We start from the raw sequence: 18206 nt of genomic DNA on the forward strand, positions 1-18206 counted from the left end.
CTTATATGAATTTAGATTACATGCCATTACTTTGCGTAAGCTAATTTGTATTGTGGAAGTTGAATTTCCATAAGTGAATTTTTTCTTGTATTTCAGAAGTTGGACTTTTCAGAAAGTATAATAAATACACTTTCAGAGCTAAAATTTCTGGAAATAATTATATCTTCATACCTAAAAAATGAGGTGTTGAGAGGTGGAGGAAGAGAGAGATAAAAAGAAAGGAGAGATAAAGTAAAGATCTGATAGATGATTTGATCAATAGAGAAAAGAAAAATAGATAAAAATGAAAGTGGAAAAAAAGTGGAGAGGTTAATTCAATTTCTAGAACACAAGATCAACTTTTAGAATTGAAATTAGCTCGCGGAAGTTGAATTCTAGAATGGATAATGGTATTTATCCGTCCCTTTTTCAGCTCCACCCCACTAAACAAGAAGATAATTAATAGATATAAGTCATATGAAGTCATATAATGTGTGATTTGACAGAAAATGCAGAAAGATGAAAAGAAGAACATGTTGGAATCAAGTGTTAGAGTCAAGTCCCACATCGGAGAAGTCAAGGTGAGAGGGAGAGTTTATAAGAGATGTGACCCATAAACCTAATGCCTTAAGGTTTTGGGTTAAGATGTGGTGTCCAAGATCTCTTTGGTGTCTCCTCTCAGCCTTGGCCCATGGGTCCTCGCCGTGAGTCTCCCCTGAAGGTATGAAAAACGGTAGAAAGGGGGGGTTTGAATAACGTTTTCAGTACAAAACTACCACCTTAAAGATTTTAACAAATCTTTTCGAGAACTAAGTGCAAAAGATAGAGATAGAAAAGCACACAAGGATTTTATCCTGGTTCACTTGATAAATCACTCAAGCTACTCCAGTCCACCCGTTAAGGTGATTTCTTCCTTCTTAGAATGAAGGCAATCCACTAATCAGATAATTGTTACAACTGCACTTGAAACCTACAAGTGACTAACAATACACTGACTTAGCTCACACTAAGATTCACTCTCTTAGTTTTCTCTAGGATCCGATCAACCTTGATCTCCTAAAGGAATCACCACTAAGATTCACTCTCTTAGTCTTCTTAAGGATACTGACCTACCCGGTCCCTTAAGGAAAATCAAACAACTGTTTGAGGTTGGTGTTTACAAAGGTTTGCTTCTAAATAAGCTGAGTGTAAACTAAATAAGAATAGATGAAGAAAGTAGATGCTTGAATCTTTTCTTGTATTGCAGCTCTTTTTTTTTTCTCTCTCTTAGCTTTCTTCTTTTCTTCAGCCTTTTATAGTCCAAGGTGCAAAGGATATTTCTGTTGAGAGAATATGACCGTTGGAGGGCATTTCTGGAACTTCCAGAACCTGCTGTGGCTGAACCTTGGTAGGTAGGCTTTTCAGAATAGTACACTGCTCTTGTACTTCTTGATAGAGACATTTGCCTTTAACCAATGACTTCTGATCAGAGGAATGCTTCGTGTTGGAACTTGTGAAGCTTGGTGATCAGAGTCAGAGGGAAGCTTGGATCCTCTGACCTTCGTTACTTCTGCTTCTGAACCTTCAGAGCTTCTGGACCTTCAGAGCCTCTGGTCCCTCAGAGCTTCTGGTCTTCAGATCTTCTGATCCTCTGATCTTCTGATCCTCTGATCCTCAGATCTTCTGATCTTCTGATCTTCAGTTCTTCTGATCCTCTGATCCTCAGATCCTCTGATCCTCAGATCTTCTGATCTTCAGATCCTCTGATCCTCAGATCTTCTGATCTTCAGATCCTCTGATCCTCAGATCTTCTGATCCTCAGATCCTCTGATCTTCTGATGAATATATCTTCTGGTGTAAGAATCAGAACCTGTTTGTCAAAACACTCAAGACAAACATTAGAGTATCATAGTTTTTCATCCACAAATAAATACTTGTTATCATCAAAACATAGAGTTGTACCACATGACCAAATCTTGATCTTACAATCTCCCCCTTTTTGATGATGACAAAACCATGTATTTTGATGAACAACTCTAAACAAATAAACTGAATACACTCAGAGTATAAGGTATCAGAGTTAAAACTTATCCTGATGTGTATAGTTTTTCTTGCTCCTTCTGAATCCAAGACTCGTGCTTGATTCTGAGCTAAGCTCCCCCTGAATCTAATACTTAATATCAACGTTAGTAATATCTAGATTCTGAGCTAAATAATATAGGAGTTGTCAAGATACTATAAGTTCTCCCCCTTTTTGTCATAAGCAAAAAGAATGAAGGTGGGAAAAAATAGTAAGAGCATAAGACGAAATACTCCCCCTCAGAAGGAATACCAAGGGATACTTGGCTTCTGATTAGTGTATCTTCTGATGAGAGCAGAAGTGTGGTTCTGGTGACATCTCCGTTCTGGACAAATTTCATCTTCAGATACTTCAGAATGAGAAGCTAGGAACCAACTCTTCTTCTGATGACGCAAGTCAGAAGTTGTAGTAGCATCTTCTGATGTTGTTGCTTCTGGTTCGACAAGTTCTGAGTCTTTGTTTCTTTCTGAAACGGTCATGCTCATCTCTGCAAGCTTTTTCAGCTGGCTTTGACTTGACCAAATCTTACTCTACTGATGCCTCCAAGATTAACTTCACCTTCAGGTTCAAGTTTTTGGATCTTGGGACATATGCCTTTCTCCCGTCATGTGTTGCCTGCATCCACTGTCCAGGTTCCATGGTTGGAGTTTCGATGGACCTATTGAAGATATCTGCAACATATATAATCTTATCCCTAGGTACCCACTTTCTGGGTCCTTTCTTGTTAGTTAGCCCAGAAGCTCTGACAACTTTGGGTCTTTCAACAGGATAATATAAAGGAATTTGAGCATGATATTTTGACATAGAGAAAGTTCCTTTCTTAAGAGATGATGCAGCAACTTCAGAAGATTTAGAATAGAAAATGCTATATATTCCATTTCTGCTTACGCCATAGATCATTGAAGCCATTAAGCTTCTGTCTACGCTTTTAGCCAGGAATCTTTGAAAAGACTTTTCATACTTAGATTCATTTCTACAATCAGAGGCATCACAAGCAACTATTTCTTCTAACTTAGCAATCTGGTTCTTAAGCACAGAGTTAGAATTTACCAAAGCATGATTATCATTTTTCAAATCAGAAATAATTTTCTCATGTTCAACAGAGGTTCCAGAGGCAGCAGAGAAGGAATCAAATACCTCATTTTCATCACCAGAGTCTGGATCTCCTTCTGATTCTGAGTCAGAGTCAACAACATCCTTTGACTCTGCTTCTTTGTCTTTGACAATAGCCATGAGTCCTTGGACTTCACCATCAGAGTCAACATCCTCTGACTCTGATTCATCAAATGTCACCATCAGACTCTTCTTCGTCTTGAAGTGCTTCTTTGACTTCTTGTCCTTTGATGAGCCTTTGAATTTGCTCTGCCTGTGCTTCCAGATGCAGTTGAGCTTTCTGGATATCAGAGTCAGCTCATCTTCATCAGAATCTTCTGATGCTTCTTCAGATTCTTCTGCTTCTGCTTGGAGAGCCTTAGCCTTTTCAGATTTGGATTTCAAGGCTATAGACTTCTTCTTCTGATCCTGATGTACAGCACGCTTTAGTTCATGACACTTCAGTATGCTTATGAGTTCTTCCAAACTCATCTGCTCAACATCTCTAGTTAACTCCAAGGAAGTTATCAAAGGCATCCAGTTTTCAGGAAGACCTCTAAGGATCCTCATGACATGATCCACAGTGGTGTAGCCATTGTTGAGGGGTCTTATTCCAGCAATAATCAACTGGAATCTGGAAAACATATCCTCAATGGATTCGTCAGGTTCCATTTGGAAGGATTCATACTGCTTGATTAGAGACAACGCCTTTGTCTCTTTCACTTTCTTGTTTCCTTCATGAGACATCTGCAAGGATTCAAAGATGCACTTTGCAGAATAGCTCTTGATCGGTGATGATCTCTGAACTCCTTCTTTTGATCTTCACTCATCTTCTTCCTTGGGATCTTTACACCATGTACATCAACAGGAGGGGTGTAGCCATCAACAACAAAATCCCAAAGATCAGGATCAAAGCCAAGAAAGAAGCTTTTGATTCTATCTTTCCAGAAATCAAATCTCTGACCATCAAAGATAGGTGGTCTTGCACTGTATTGATATTTGCTTGTAGTAGTGGTGGAATCCATGAGTTTTTCACACTGGCCCGGATCTACTGAACACTGTTAAGTGTGGTAATCAGAACTTGCGCTCTGATACCAATTGAAGGTATGAAAAACGGTAGAAAGGGGGGGTTTGAATAACGTTTTCAGTACAAAACTACCACCTTAAAGATTTTAACAAATCTTTTCGAGAACTAAGTGCAAAAGATAGAGATAGAAAAGCACACAAGGATTTTATCCTGGTTCACTTGATAAATCACTCAAGCTACTCCAGTCCACCCGTTAAGGTGATTTCTTCCTTCTTAGAATGAAGGCAATCCACTAATCAGATAATTGTTACAACTGCACTTGAAACCTACAAGTGACTAACAATACACTGACTTAGCTCACACTAAGATTCACTCTCTTAGTTTTCTCTAGGATCCGATCAACCTTGATCTCCTAAAGGAATCACCACTAAGATTCACTCTCTTAGTCTTCTTAAGGATACTGACCTACCCGGTCCCTTAAGGAAAATCAAACAACTGTTTGAGGTTGGTGTTTACAAAGGTTTGCTTCTAAATAAGCTGAGTGTAAACTAAATAAGAATAGATGAAGAAAGTAGATGCTTGAATCTTTTCTTGTATTGCAGCTCTTTTTTTTTTCTCTCTCTTAGCTTTCTTCTTTTCTTCAGCCTTTTATAGTCCAAGGTGCAAAGGATATTTCTGTTGAGAGAATATGACCGTTGGAGGGCATTTCTGGAACTTCCAGAACCTGCTGTGGCTGAACCTTGGTAGGTAGGCTTTTCAGAATAGTACACTGCTCTTGTACTTCTTGATAGAGACATTTGCCTTTAACCAATGACTTCTGATCAGAGGAATGCTTCGTGTTGGAACTTGTGAAGCTTGGTGATCAGAGTCAGAGGGAAGCTTGGATCCTCTGACCTTCGTTACTTCTGCTTCTGAACCTTCAGAGCTTCTGGACCTTCAGAGCCTCTGGTCCCTCAGAGCTTCTGGTCTTCAGATCTTCTGATCCTCTGATCTTCTGATCCTCTGATCCTCAGATCTTCTGATCCTCAGATCCTCTGATCTTCTGATGAATATATCTTCTGGTGTAAGAATCAGAACCTGTTTGTCAAAACACTCAAGACAAACATTAGAGTATCATAGTTTTTCATCCACAAATAAATACTTGTTATCATCAAAACATAGAGTTGTACCACATGACCAAATCTTGATCTTACATCCCCAACAAGTGGTATCAGAGCCGATGGTTGGTGGGACCATGACGGCTCCTTGTGTCGAAAGTCTTCCTAGCAGTGTGGCTAGGCAGCGAGTTCCGTTGAGCAGCGAACGGCGGTACAAGGTGGATAGCTTCCGCATACGGGAGGACCATGAGTGATGTGGTTGAAGGACTCACACTTGAGGGGGAGAGATTGTTGGAATCAAGTGTTAGAGTCAAGTCCCACATCGGAGAAGTCAAGGTGAGAGGGAGAGTTTATAAGAGATGTGACCCATAAATCTAATGCCTTAAGGTTTTGGGTTAAGATGTGGTGTCCAAGATCTCTTTGGTGTCTCCTCTCAGCCTTGGCCCATGGGTCATCGCCGTGACTCTCCCCAACAGAACAGATGGAAATAAAATGGAAAAGAAAGTGATGTGTGAAACTGTGAAAGATATTATTACTAAAAATGTAAGAGAAAGTGAGGCGTGAACATATCATTATTCGTTCCGACAAATAACTATAGTGAGTAGTTAAAATTGTAAGAGAAAGTGAGGCGTGAATATATCATTATTCGTTCCGACAAATAACTATAGTCAATAGTGGCTACCGGAATCAATGACAAATCCAAATTCCTGGTATATATATACCGCAGTTTGTTTTGCATAAATCCCCTGTCAGTTCTTCCTTTCTTTACACTAGCAGGCAGCAGCAGTCATGTCTTCTTCTCGTTTGTCTCCCAAAAAGTACGATGTTTTTATTAGCTTCAGGGGTGAGGACACCCGAGAAAACTTCACCAGCCATCTCCATTCTGCTCTGAGAGACAAGAACATCGTTGCCTACATAGATGATCAGCTCAAAAGAGGAGATGATGTTGGGCCAGCACTTGAAAAAGCAATCAAGAACTCGTACCTGTCCGTTGTGGTGTTCTCAGAAAGATACGCAACATCAAAGTGGTGTTTGCAAGAACTGGTCATGATAATGAAATGCAGAAGAGAAGAGGGACAGGTTGTTCTTCCAGTTTTCTACAAAACAAATCCAACAGACGTACGGAAGCAGACAGGGAGTTATCAGAAACCATTTGAAGACTATGATCGACTCGCCGCCGCCAGTAGCAAAAGAGACGACGACCAGAACAAAGTTGGTACTTGGAGAGCTGCTCTCTATGATGCAGCCAATATATCTGGATGGGACTCAAGTAACCACAAGTAAGTACTTTCATTCTTCTTCTTTTCTCTCTGTATATAGACTTCCATCGGTAACTAAGGTTTGACAGCTTGATTCAATTTGATAAGATTGAATTTTCCATGCTGTTCTAAAGAAAAAAAATTTGCAACAAAGATGACTAGTTGACTTTGCTAATGACAACAGAAAGTTGAAATTTTGATTTTAGATCTGTACCCCAACAAGGAATTAATCTCAATCGATCCCCACCCCGAGGCTATGGATTTGAAATATTCTCCTTCATAGATCCCTACACCTCCATGGACCCTGCATATGCCATATGGTGAAAGAGGAGACTGGCTTGAAGAAGATTACACCAACCAAAGGCTGCCTTTTTATTATAGGCAAATGTTAGTTGTTAGAAATGTTAGCTAACAACTAAAGGCTCCCTAATTTTTGAAAATTGGAGTTGTCTAAATCACCGAATGTATCTTTATTAAGGAGCATAGTTTCTTTGTTAAGCAATTGTCTGAAAGAGAAAATTGGCTTTGTTGTTTGTTAGCTGATTTTAATAATCATCCATCACCCAAGAGAAATCATCATTCATCATGATGAAAGCAGAGAGAAAATTCTTGTAGAAGAATATGAAGAATCTGTATTTCAGATTAACCGCGAGTTTACAGATAAATGCTCTTTTATAGTTGAGCTGTGAAGTTAGCTTCTAAGAAAGCTTTAACTAACTAAAAGAAGTCTAGAAACTAATCAATAACCGAAAATGTAACCGTAAGTGATAGTTCTAACAAACTTGAAAGTTGAGTTAACTTCTTTCAGAACCAACAATCCTTAAGACAAACGTCAACTTTCTTATGTGATCATAACTTTTTAGCAAGGACCGCTCAACAAGCATTATGTTTTATTATTGAAATACTTCTTTAAAATGATATGATATTACATAAGTTTATTTAATAGTTTATTACATAAGTTTTCTCCACTTGTAGGAATTTGAATCATCTCTTTAGTCTTCTTATCAATTCCTTTATTTGACAGGGATGATTCTCAAGTTATATGGAACATTGTAAACGATGTTTCACAAAAGCTGCACCTAAGGTACCCTAATAAAGTAGAAGGCCTTGTTGGAATTGAGGAACACTGTACAGAGATTGGATATGTGCTGGGAAAAGTTGGAAGAATTGGAATTTGGGGGATGGGGGGAATAGGTAAGTCTACCATTGCTAAAGCCATATTTGTCAAATACTTCCCCCAATATGACAGTGTATGCTTCTTGGAAAATGTCAGAGAAGAATCACAGAAGCACGGACTACCGTACATCCGTGATAAGCTTCTCTCTGAGCTGCTAAAGGAACAAGTTACAACATCCAATATTTCTGGATCCTCATTCATTAAGAGGAGGCTCAGTAGTAGAAAAGTTTTCATTGTGATTGACGATGTGGATAGTTTTGAGCAATTAGAATACTTGTATGGAGAATTCAGGGACTTGGGACAAGGTAGCAATCTCATTGTAACAACAAGAGATAAACACTTGCTTAATGGAAGAGTTGACAAGATATATGAGGTCAAGCAATGGAACTTTCAAGAATCACTTGTGCTCTTCAGCTTAGCAGCCTTCCAGAAAAGTAATCCTAAAAAGGGTTATGAGGGTCTCTCACAAAGGGCAGTTAAATATGCAGGAGGTGTTCCATTAGCTTTAAAAGTTTTGGGTTCACATTTTCATTCCAGAAATGATCCTGAATTCTGGAAATCTGAACTGAATTACTTGGAGAGCAAGAAGGAACCCCTAAAGAAAGTTCAAGAAGTGTTACAAGTGAGCTATAAAGGATTAGAAAGGACTGAGCAGCAGGAAATATTTCTGGACATAGCTTTCTTTTTCAAAGATGAAAATAAAGATTTTGTCATAAGGATACTAAATGCTTGTGGCTTTAATGCTATTAGTGGAATACAAATACTTCAAGATAAAGCTCTTATAAGTGTTTCAAGTATCAATACTATACAAATGCATGACTTGCTACGAGACATGGCTTTCGATATAGTTCGAAAAGGCATAACAGACCCTGGAAGACGTAGCCGATTGAGGGATATTGAAGAAGTTCATAATGTACTTCAGAATGACAAGGTAAGAAAAAAGACATACTTAACATGTTTTTAGATAGAAACCATGGTGAATTTGCTACCCTAATTTACTTATTTCTTGTCTTCCCAGGAAACTCGTGAAGTTGAAGGAGTAGCGTTAGATTTGTCAGAGGCAGCAGGTTTGCAATTGAGTGATGACATATTCAACAGGATGCCTAATTTAAGACTTCTTAGATTATATGTCCCCGCGGGTAAGCAAAGATCAGCTAAAGTGCACTATTATTCTAGCCTCCTCCATATGCGAGATTCTGCTAGATTGAAGTACCTTGAGTGGAGTGGATACCCTTCAAAGTCTCTTCCATCCAACTTTTGTGCCAAGTCTCTTGTTGAGATTCGCATGCCGCAAAGCCATGTTGAAGAACTTTGGAAAGGGACTCAGGTAAAGATAAACATTCATTTGCTTATATGCTTAATTACATCTTTTGGCTCATCTGTAATATGAGATGGCATTCCTTTTGAATTTCCGTAGGATCTTGCGAATTTAGAGACAATTGACCTGATTGAATGCCAACAGTTGGTGAAGCTTCCTGATTTGTCTAAAGCCTCAAAAATCAAATGGGTTTATCTGTCCAAATGTGAAAGTTTGTGTGTTATTCATCTTGTATCTGTGGAGACACTAGTTACTTTGATGCTGGATGGATGCAAAAAACTGGAGAGTCTTATAAGTGAAAAGCATTTAAGCAATCTGCAGGAGTTTAATGTCGATGACTGTTCAAGCCTCGAGGAATTTTCAGTGTCGTCTGATTCAATTAAGAGGTTGGATTTAAGCAAGATAGGGGTCAAAAAATTGTACTCGTCAATCGGTCGTCTAAGCAAGCTTGTGTGGCTCAATCTAGAAGGTTCGAGGCTGCAGAATCTTCCTGATGAGTTATCATACCTAACGTCTCTCAAGGAGCTAATTATTTCCAACTGTGGAGTAGTTAACAAAGAGAAGCTACATGTCTTGTGTGCTAGCTTACGATCCTTGAAATTGCTACATCTGACGGATTGTGATAACTTGTTTGAACTCCCCGACAACATCAGTGCCTTGTTATCACTTCATGATTTAAGGCTCAATGGAACCAGTGTGAAAAAGTTGCCTACAAGCATCAAGCTTCTGGAACAGCTAAAGATTCTTTCCTTAGAGAATTGTAGGAAGATTCAGTTTCTACCTGAGCTTCCATTTTTCATCAAAGAGCTTTGTGTCGCCAACTGTACCTCATTAGTGACGCTGTCCACTTTGAAGACCTTTTCAGTCAAGATGATAGGAGGGGAGAAAAACATTTCGTTTATGAATGGAACGAAGCTGAATGAATGTTCGCTCCTTCAGATTATGGAAGACACCATGTTTACAATGAAGAGTGCTGTGTTGCACAATGAATTTGAAAGAAGGTTTAGGTTCTTTGACCACGGTTACAGTTATAACGAAGTTGTGGTTTGCTTTCCTGGAAGCAGTATCCCCTCAGGTTCAGGGAAAGTGTCGTTTGAATATCGGGCCACAGGGTCGTCAATTACCATTGAACCTCCTGCGAGACATTTGTCTCACTGGCTAATGACCATTTACTCTGTGGTTCTTTCTCCATCCCCTGGAATCAAGCAGCATGGTGCTAAAGTCAAATGCCGAATCTTCTCGATAGATGATTTTGGACAGAGGAAACACATGGCAACGTCATCCTATGGCAAAGACATCGTGGAATGCAATTCAGACCATGTTTTTGTATGGCATGGTTCAAGTTTCATTGGTATAAAACTTTGTTGTTTCGAGTTCTTGGCTACAACTGATAGCGGGGAAGAGGATGAACTGATCAAAATAAAAGCGTGTGGGGTTAACCTAATTTGTATCTCAGATTCTGAGCTCCACCATTTCTTACGGGAAGCAGCCGACTTGGAACTGCAGTTAAAGTTGGAGTTGGGATTGAAGTTTAAATTGTTATTGGACTTGATGCAGGATGGTAATGAGACATTGAATAGTTTATGCGATGCATTGGAAAATGGACTTGAATTGGATGATTCATTGAAACTAGAGTTAGAATCACGTCGTCAAGCAGTTTTAACACTAATTGAGAAGGAAGAAGGCAAATCTCAACGATCCAATTCCTCGAAGGTAATCTGCTTTCTCTTATTTTCCTTTAACCTCATATTTATCGACTAACTTGTTTCCCTTGTAGGTAGTAATTGACTGCTCTTCCTATGATGATGATGAGGAAGGAGAAGAAGTAAACAAAGAGGAGGATGTGGACGTCGACAATGTTTATTTTGATAATGTTGAAAAAGAGCAGGAGAGGACGGTCAACTATGCTGATGATGAGGCTCCTGCTACCTCTACTGAAGCTTCAGCACAAACTAATCTTCCAATTCAAGGTATAAGGTCTAACCTTAGTGGTATTTCTTCTTTAATTTCGGATTTTCAACTTAGTCATTTCGTTTTTCTTTTGCAGATGTTCATGCTGAGGAGACTCCTGTGCAGTCCACAAAAGAAGATTCTGAGACTTCTGACGACAACGATGATCCCTTGGCTGATGTCGATAGCCTCTTCTCTGGCAACCAAAAACTTTCTCTGGCTTCCATACAATCTTCTTCAGCAAAAGATATCCCTCACGAAGCTGATGCGTTAGCATTGGCCCATCAGCTCCAAGATTTAATTGCCGAAGACTTGACTGCCTTGGCGTCGGATCCAAGTCGCTCCATTGAAATCCTCCAATGCTTGTCTGATTTGAATAATACACCGAGTCTGCCGGAAGAAGTAAAGGAATGCACCTCTTCATTAGTCTCGGTTGCTGGCCGGCTTCCGACAACAATTGCTTCAGCCGTGAAGGTTATGGCTGATCGTGACAGAGCTTCAGCCCACAAGGCCAAGATGGTTGAATCGGTGAAGCAAGCAAAGCAAAAGAAAACTGAGCTTGTCGCGGCCATTGAGAAGAATGTTGTGGACATCAATATGTTTGATCAAAGAATCGCAGCTTTAAAACTTGCGGTAAATATAATGGAGGCCGAGAGGCAAAAACTTGCGGATGCCAGTGTCAGCTACAACAAGGAGGAGAAGAAGTGGAAGAAAGAAGCCAAGGCTTTGGCTGTCGACGCCAAAAGTAGTGCAGCTACTCTTAATGAAATAAACCTTTTTTATCCGCAATCGGCCAAGGACTTTGCAGCTGCGCAAGCCACAATTGAGGCGTCGAAGTCCACACTTGCCAAGTTCATCTCCAGCTTTGCTAAGCCTGACCTTCATGTCGATCCTCCAAAAGAACCAATGGCCGAGGCATAGACCGAGCAATTTTATTCATCTTTTATCAGTGGTTATACTAGATACTTTGGTGTTGTTGGTGATTTTAGAATCATCAATGTATTTTAGTAGTAATGTGATCTACTATAGGCTGATGCAATTACGCGTTAGACTCGGAATCGAGTCAGGTTAGTGCGGAGTGCACGCTCGGTGAGCCAACGCATAATTGACCGCGAATACGAACCGGGGTCCAAGGGGCGGAGCCCCTGAACGTTGATGACCCTAGTTTGAAATTGTTTGGAAAATTGTGACTTTTCGGAACAATTGTGATCATTCGTGCAAACACAACCTTGTATATAAGGTTGCTTGCAGCCTAAGGAAAAAGAACAGAAAACCAGAAACAGAATTCTGAAACAGAAATTCGAACAACACAACATCTCTCTACTTTCTTTATCTGTTCTCTTGTGCCAAGAAACAGATTGATTGTCAAGCATTATCCCAACAAAGATTTCGTGAACCCAGGCAATTATAGGGTCGAAATAATTTGTTCGGAAAGTGGACACTCACAATTCTTGACTTTATCCAGGATTATCACAACCAGATTTCTAACAGGTGTTGGATGTATGCAAAAACCTGAGATTCTTATGAGTGATAAGTATTTAAGCAATTTGCAGGAGTTCAATGTTGATGACTGTTTAAGTTTTTTCTGATTCAATTAAAAGATTGGATTTAAGCAAAATATGGGTCAAAAAATTGTACTCATTATTCTGTCGTCTAAGCAAGCTTGTGTGGCTCAATCACTTCCAATTTATTCTACACGCTGGCTACACGAACAACTCTCTTAAATTACTCAGGAAAATACAAAGTACATATTCAAAACTAACAAACATCTTTCTTAAATTTTCTCTACAACACTTTGGACAATCCTCTTAAATTCTGAATGCTCTCTCACATTTTCTCTTCCTCCTCGTATTCTCACCGTGTGCCTTCACCCCCATCCATCAAAACTGATCAATTTAAGGTTAAAGCTTGTAACGGTTAAACGATATAATAATACAATTGAATTTTTTTTTGGAGAATCTAATTTTTGTGTGTGAATATAGTAAAATAAAAAGGTGAGTTTAAAAGTAAATCTCTATTGATATATCAAGAAATTGTTTGAGTTTACGAGGGAGAATATAAGTATGTTTCAGTTTGTTATTTTTGTTTGATGTTTAGGTTGTAAAGGAAATGATAAAAAATGTGACGCCCAATTGTCGGTTTCAATCCTTTTACGTACTTCTTGTTAGTTGATAGGTGGTGAATCGGGGAGGAGTAAGTAAGACAATCCTAGAGCTCACCAAAAGGTTATGGATCCTAATATTGGAATAGGTTGGAGAGTAATTTTCAGGTATAGTTTGGTGTGCCATTTACATCTTTGTTTAAGAACTTGGAAAAGGTAGAAGATGAATGACACCTTAGTGTTTAATTAAGCGCTTCATGATTTTAGTTCAAGAGGGTGAGCTAAATAGAGGAACATTTATTGGTATTTGATTATTTATGCAATTTCTAGTATTGCAAGTTTGCAACAAATGTAATGATAAAGATAGGCAAATATATTTAGCTTCATGGTCCATTTAAAATAAGTTTGATGAAAATGACAAGAACTCTTGAAGACACTCGTCACCTTAATAATTAGGGCTCGATGTCTGGGTGATTTGTGGACTTGAAGGGCGACGCCCATGAAATTCAGAAGGGCATACCCGCAAAAAAGGATGACAAAATATTCCAATTAATTTTTTTTTGAAAAATCACTAATGATTTATTTTGTAATTGAGATATGTTAGAAACAAGAAGCGAGACATCCAATGGTACAATCTACAGTAATGCTCAAGTTCCTTTATAAGAGGAGATAATGATTTTTGGGCTGTAAGAATTAAGACCTCTTTGAATGTCTTGAACACATCCGAAATGGAATATGAAGAACCAGCGATTACAACAAAAAATACAATTACACAACGTCAAGAATTGAGACAAGAAAATTCCAGATGTTGGAGTTCTTGGGATGATTCAACGAGGAGTTTCTCTAACTATATTTGCACAGATTATGAGAGCAAAAACAGCCAATGAAGCATGAGAAATCCTACAACTGAAGAAGACTCAGAAGTGAGAATGGTTAAACTTCAATCTCATAAAAAAGATTTTAAGAGTGAAAGAATGAAGGAGAATAAGAGATTGAACTAATATCTCAATAGACTATCTCAGTTGAGGAATCAAATGAGGTTAAGCACAACTGTACGAAGAGCTAAATGCAATTCATATCTTTCACTGTCAGATATTTATAATTTAAGAATCTTTTAGTTTTTGTTTCCTTTTTCTCTCTATGAATTCGTACCATTCAACTTGTAACAAATAGAAAGCACTTGTTTATTTTGGATCCATAACTTGTCCCTGCACATCTGTTAAATAATAACAGATGCACAAGCAGAGAGGAAGACCCTAGTCAGCAAAAATGTTATGATGCTCATAATGGAGTGATGAATTCATCACAAACTATTCCAAATATTAGTGAAAGACTAGATTCAATATCTCATGACTGCTATGGAGAAATATACCAATTAAAATGGACAGTTTGTCGACAAAAGTGGATGAAACAACTCTAAAAATCAAACAGAAATTAACTACCCAAATATATGTAGAACCTTTTAGAGCATGCAAGCATCATTTTAAAAGGGTTCTTGTCAAATGTTCTCTGGCTGTAGCCCATGCTTGAGTTAGAGTCTGCAACATCAGAAACTCACTTTCAGATTAAAGATCAAGAAACATTTCATAGTGATTCTAAAATTTAATTATTTGATCCATCAAAAGTCAAAGGTGATTCAAAACTGGGCTAGCAAAAGTGTTTGTTACATAATTGCTATCAAGCGCAGTGTTATCAAATCGCGGACCATCGCGGTGAGCCAAAAATCCGCTATTTTAGCCGCTATTTGGCAGCGAATAGCGGAAATAGCGCGCTATAGCGGGCAATACCGGCGTCGCGATTAGCCAAAAATCCGCTAGCTATGGCGCCGCTATAGCCGCTATTTGATAACACTGATCAAGCGTAATGTAACTTATGTAAGTTTGACAAATAATCTTACAGTAGCACCTATGTTCTATCAGGCAAATTTTTTAAAATATAAAAAAGCACACATCAATACCAGAAACTAAGCTGAAAGAGTGTTGCATTACCTGCTCTGACAAGGGGGCATCAGCATCCAAGCTATGGGAGGTCACTTTTTCAGCAATAAGAGGTCCATTTGTTTCAAGTATTATCCTTCAAGCAAAAAATTAACTATTATTGACGAAAAAGAATACAGCAAACAAAAGACAATTTGAAGCAAAGAAATATATGCGCACCCTCCGTCAACAATCTCGTCAAGACATAAAAGAATGAGGTCCAAATTCTCAAGTGCCTCTCTTTTGTCAACATTGCTCCTGTAAGGCACAGAAAGTAATAAACGAAACAAAACATGATGAGTAAAGAAGCATCTGGTTTTAAATCCAGATAGAATAATACAACCAAAACTACCTCAACAGAAGGGTGACTGCATCAAAGAAACCTTGAAGAACTGATGCCAAAATGAGTTCATTTTCATCATCACCACCAGTGACAAAGAAATGCAGGTCTTGCACAAATTTGTAAATAATGATATTGTTCTCAAGTAGTGTTACCTCAGCTGCATGTAACGATATATTAGTTTTAAAAGAAACATGATAACCAATACTGCTGATAAAAGTTTGCACTTCTGCGATAAAAATAACACCATTAATAAGTGTTAGACATATAACTTATAAGAGTGTGTTTGTTTTAAGATATCATGAAATTTTCCTGGGAAAGTAAGCATGGGAACACAAAATTCCCACATTTGGTACAAGTTATGGAAAAATATTCCTGGCCCTGCCTAAGGTTTAGGGGTGTTCCCATCGTAAGTTGTAAATCAGTAGCCTATCCCAAAAAAAAAAGTTGGAAATCAGTATAGCAGGCTACTGTTACCACTACAAGTGAACAATACTATTTATCAATTAATATAAATATAAATCAAAGGGACAAAACAAAATATTACATGTTTAGTACTATAGCTGACCTGAAAATTTTGATACATTCAAACACAGGCTTTTTCAAGCATTACTTTTTTGCTAATATGCTAACAAACAAGGATGTTTGAATATTATATGGAGGCCTTTGAACTGTCAGGCAATGTCAGAGAGGAATGCACGGCTGAAGTAAATAATGATCCAATGCATTTCTAAACTTGTAATGCACACCAGGCAGAAATGCTGGCTCATATTATTGTTTCAAAAGACTTCACTCAACTATTTTTCATATTGATGCAAGACACCAACTGATGAGACCACGAGAAACACAAGATCTACCTTCGTCCATGTTATAGAAAAGAAGTTCCAGAAACTCTTCAATGTAGTTATTAATCCAACTCCAAGGCAACATTATGACTTTTTTTAATGAGGTTAATAATTAGCTCTAAAGTGCAAGTAAATAGAACTACAAAGCATGAATGCCTATAAATAAAAGGTTTATGCATGGTAGAATAACATATAAACACAATTACATCCATTACGTCAAGGATCATGTTAAATTGCTATAGCCACCACGCCTAGGACACAAGCACCCAATATAAAACTAAGTGACTTCATATTGTGATGTGCTTGTCAAACTCTGCTGCTTACCTTCTGTCCGAGCATTTGTCTTAAGAGTCTTACTGAATACAAACTTCTCGAAAGCTAACTTTGAATTGTTTGTTGGCCAGTCATCTGAGTAATACTTGACCGCCACACGCTTCCCTTCAGAATCTAAAAGAAGAATATTTTTTATCGAAGGACACTGGCCCTACAGATGGAACAAAATAGCAACAAGTCACGAAAGGAGGACTCAATTCATTGATCACAAATACCCTGCACATATATTAGAAGCTCCAACCCCTCCCTGCTCTCACTCTCTCTAAAATTGGCAAAACAGTAAATATAAAATAAAAATCGAAGCTAAATGCACACAGCATTCAGCTTCACCCGCAATTCAAAAGAAAACAAAACTTATTTGGCATCGAAACATTTTTCTTTTTATTAGCACCCACTTCCAACTACGACGCAATATCAGCAATAACTGCTGATAATTCAATCATTTGGCATTGCAACATTAAACAAAAGCATAAATCTCCCAGATCAAATAACATATTTTAAACATGGCATCACTTCATTTGGTAGAGTTAACATACAATTTCTAGTTCATTCAATTATCCCTAATCATCAGATCTTGTTACAACTAGAAAGTACAATGCAATAAAAAATTGATGAAGAAAACTCATTCAAAATCCCAGCCATTAATCGATTTGATCTAAGATTTAAACACCCATTCAGAGGTGCATCGTTATGCAAACTCCAAATCAGATGATCCAGCCATCAAAAAACGAACTTGATTGAAACCCAGTTCCTATATCAATGGAAATATCTCAACTTCGATGCCGGGTCACTACGGATCCCATTAGAACAGAAACGAAGATCGAAGTTTCAAATTTCGCAATGGATCTATACTGTTTTGCTATGAAAGCACGATGATGATATCAACGATGAGAAGAAGAAGTTGAAAAAGAGTAGAAAGTGAAAAGGACTCACATTCGATGCCATATCTGAGAAGATTGAAGAGAAGAGAGGAGAAGAAGAAGCTCGCAGTTTGAAGTTGGAAGATCTGTGAAAAGAAGGACCAATTGGTAAAGGGCAAATAGGAAACACGCTACTTAAATAGGTCCCTCAATTTGGCTTATTTTCTCTTTCATGTTTTCTATTGATTTTATCATTTTTGTCTTCAAATAATTTCTTAAACAAAGTTTTTTTTTTGAACATTAAACAAAGTTAAATCCTCGAATTTTGTAATGGCTATAATTAAGTTTCTTTATCATTCTTACTAGTATTTTTACACGGATGTCATCGTATGATAGTTCAAGTGGTAGGCATTGGGGGACATAAGGGTTGGGTAGGCGGAGGTCCAGAGATCGATTTCTGACGAGTATAATTTTTCTTTCCGATGTACCAAAAAAAGTATTTTTACACGGGGCTATTTATTTATTTTTACCATGCAATTTTTTCATTATGTGAGTTTTTATATGTTTATTAAAAGATATATTTATGGATTAAAAAGACAAAATTAATTTAAGAAAACATAAATTTGTAAGGTTTTTTTTGTGATCAGTGTGTTTTGATGATTTTCCTGAAATATTAGAAAATGAAATTATAATAGTTAGTTTCCTGAGATCTAACTTTTGTTTATTAAATGTGAAAACTTAAATACAATGATGAAACTTAGGGAATTGAAGGCAAAAGATGCTTACATGAGTA

General features: G+C 37.9%; 2 protein-coding genes across 3 annotated transcripts; one reads left to right on the plus strand and one right to left on the minus strand.

Annotated features, from left to right (window-relative positions):
* Nucleotides 1-5973: 5973 nt before the first annotated feature.
* LOC130746533 (disease resistance-like protein DSC1) lies at nucleotides 5974-12271 on the plus strand. The gene is made up of 6 exons (XM_057599189.1): nucleotides 5974-6534; nucleotides 7538-8621; nucleotides 8709-9017; nucleotides 9108-10721; nucleotides 10786-10978; nucleotides 11056-12271. Exons 1-6 carry the CDS (start codon nucleotides 6044-6046, stop codon nucleotides 11877-11879), a joined length of 4515 nt encoding a protein of 1504 aa, XP_057455172.1. The 5' UTR covers nucleotides 5974-6043; the 3' UTR covers nucleotides 11880-12271.
* A 1464-nt stretch (nucleotides 12272-13735) lies between these two features.
* LOC130746539 (coatomer subunit zeta-2-like) lies at nucleotides 13736-17608 on the minus strand. 2 transcript variants are annotated; one of them, XM_057599208.1, is made up of 7 exons: nucleotides 17487-17608; nucleotides 16545-16704; nucleotides 15388-15535; nucleotides 15216-15293; nucleotides 15048-15132; nucleotides 14519-14597; nucleotides 13736-13965 (listed from the first exon to the last, which is right to left on the minus strand). In XM_057599208.1, exons 1-6 carry the CDS (start codon nucleotides 17496-17498, stop codon nucleotides 14538-14540), a joined length of 543 nt encoding a protein of 180 aa, XP_057455191.1. In that variant the 5' UTR covers nucleotides 17499-17608; the 3' UTR covers nucleotides 13736-13965; nucleotides 14519-14537. The 2 variants fall into 2 exon arrangements, with proteins under 2 accessions (XP_057455191.1, XP_057455190.1); XM_057599207.1 differs by lacking the exon at nucleotides 13736-13965 and having other exon boundaries at nucleotides 14228-14597.
* Between the last annotated feature and the right edge of the window lie 598 nt (nucleotides 17609-18206).

Source organism: Lotus japonicus, chromosome 3 (assembly GCF_012489685.1).
Source record: "Lotus japonicus ecotype B-129 chromosome 3, LjGifu_v1.2".
NCBI classification, from domain to species: domain Eukaryota; kingdom Viridiplantae; phylum Streptophyta; class Magnoliopsida; order Fabales; family Fabaceae; genus Lotus; species Lotus japonicus.

What these genes read in the sequence shown, in the direction of transcription:
- LOC130746533 (XM_057599189.1), top strand. Translation starts at nt 6,044, where the DNA reads ATGTCTTCTTCTCGTTTGTCTCCCAAAAAGTACGATGTTTTTATTAGC. An exon ending in TGGGACTCAAGTAACCACAA is followed by an intron (nt 6,535 to 7,537) that starts GTAAGTACTTTC and finishes TTTATTTGACAG; the next exon opens with GGATGATTCTCAAGTTATAT. An exon ending in ATGTACTTCAGAATGACAAG is followed by an intron (nt 8,622 to 8,708) that starts GTAAGAAAAAAG and finishes TTGTCTTCCCAG; the next exon opens with GAAACTCGTGAAGTTGAAGG.
- LOC130746539 (XM_057599208.1), bottom strand. An exon ending in GACAAATGCTCGGACAGAAG is followed by an intron (nt 15,536 to 16,544) that starts GTAAGCAGCAGA and finishes CGTTACATGCAG; the next exon opens with CTGAGGTAACACTACTTGAG. An exon ending in ATGCCCCCTTGTCAGAGCAG is followed by an intron (nt 14,598 to 15,047) that starts GTAATGCAACAC and finishes CTGATGTTGCAG; the next exon opens with ACTCTAACTCAAGCATGGGC.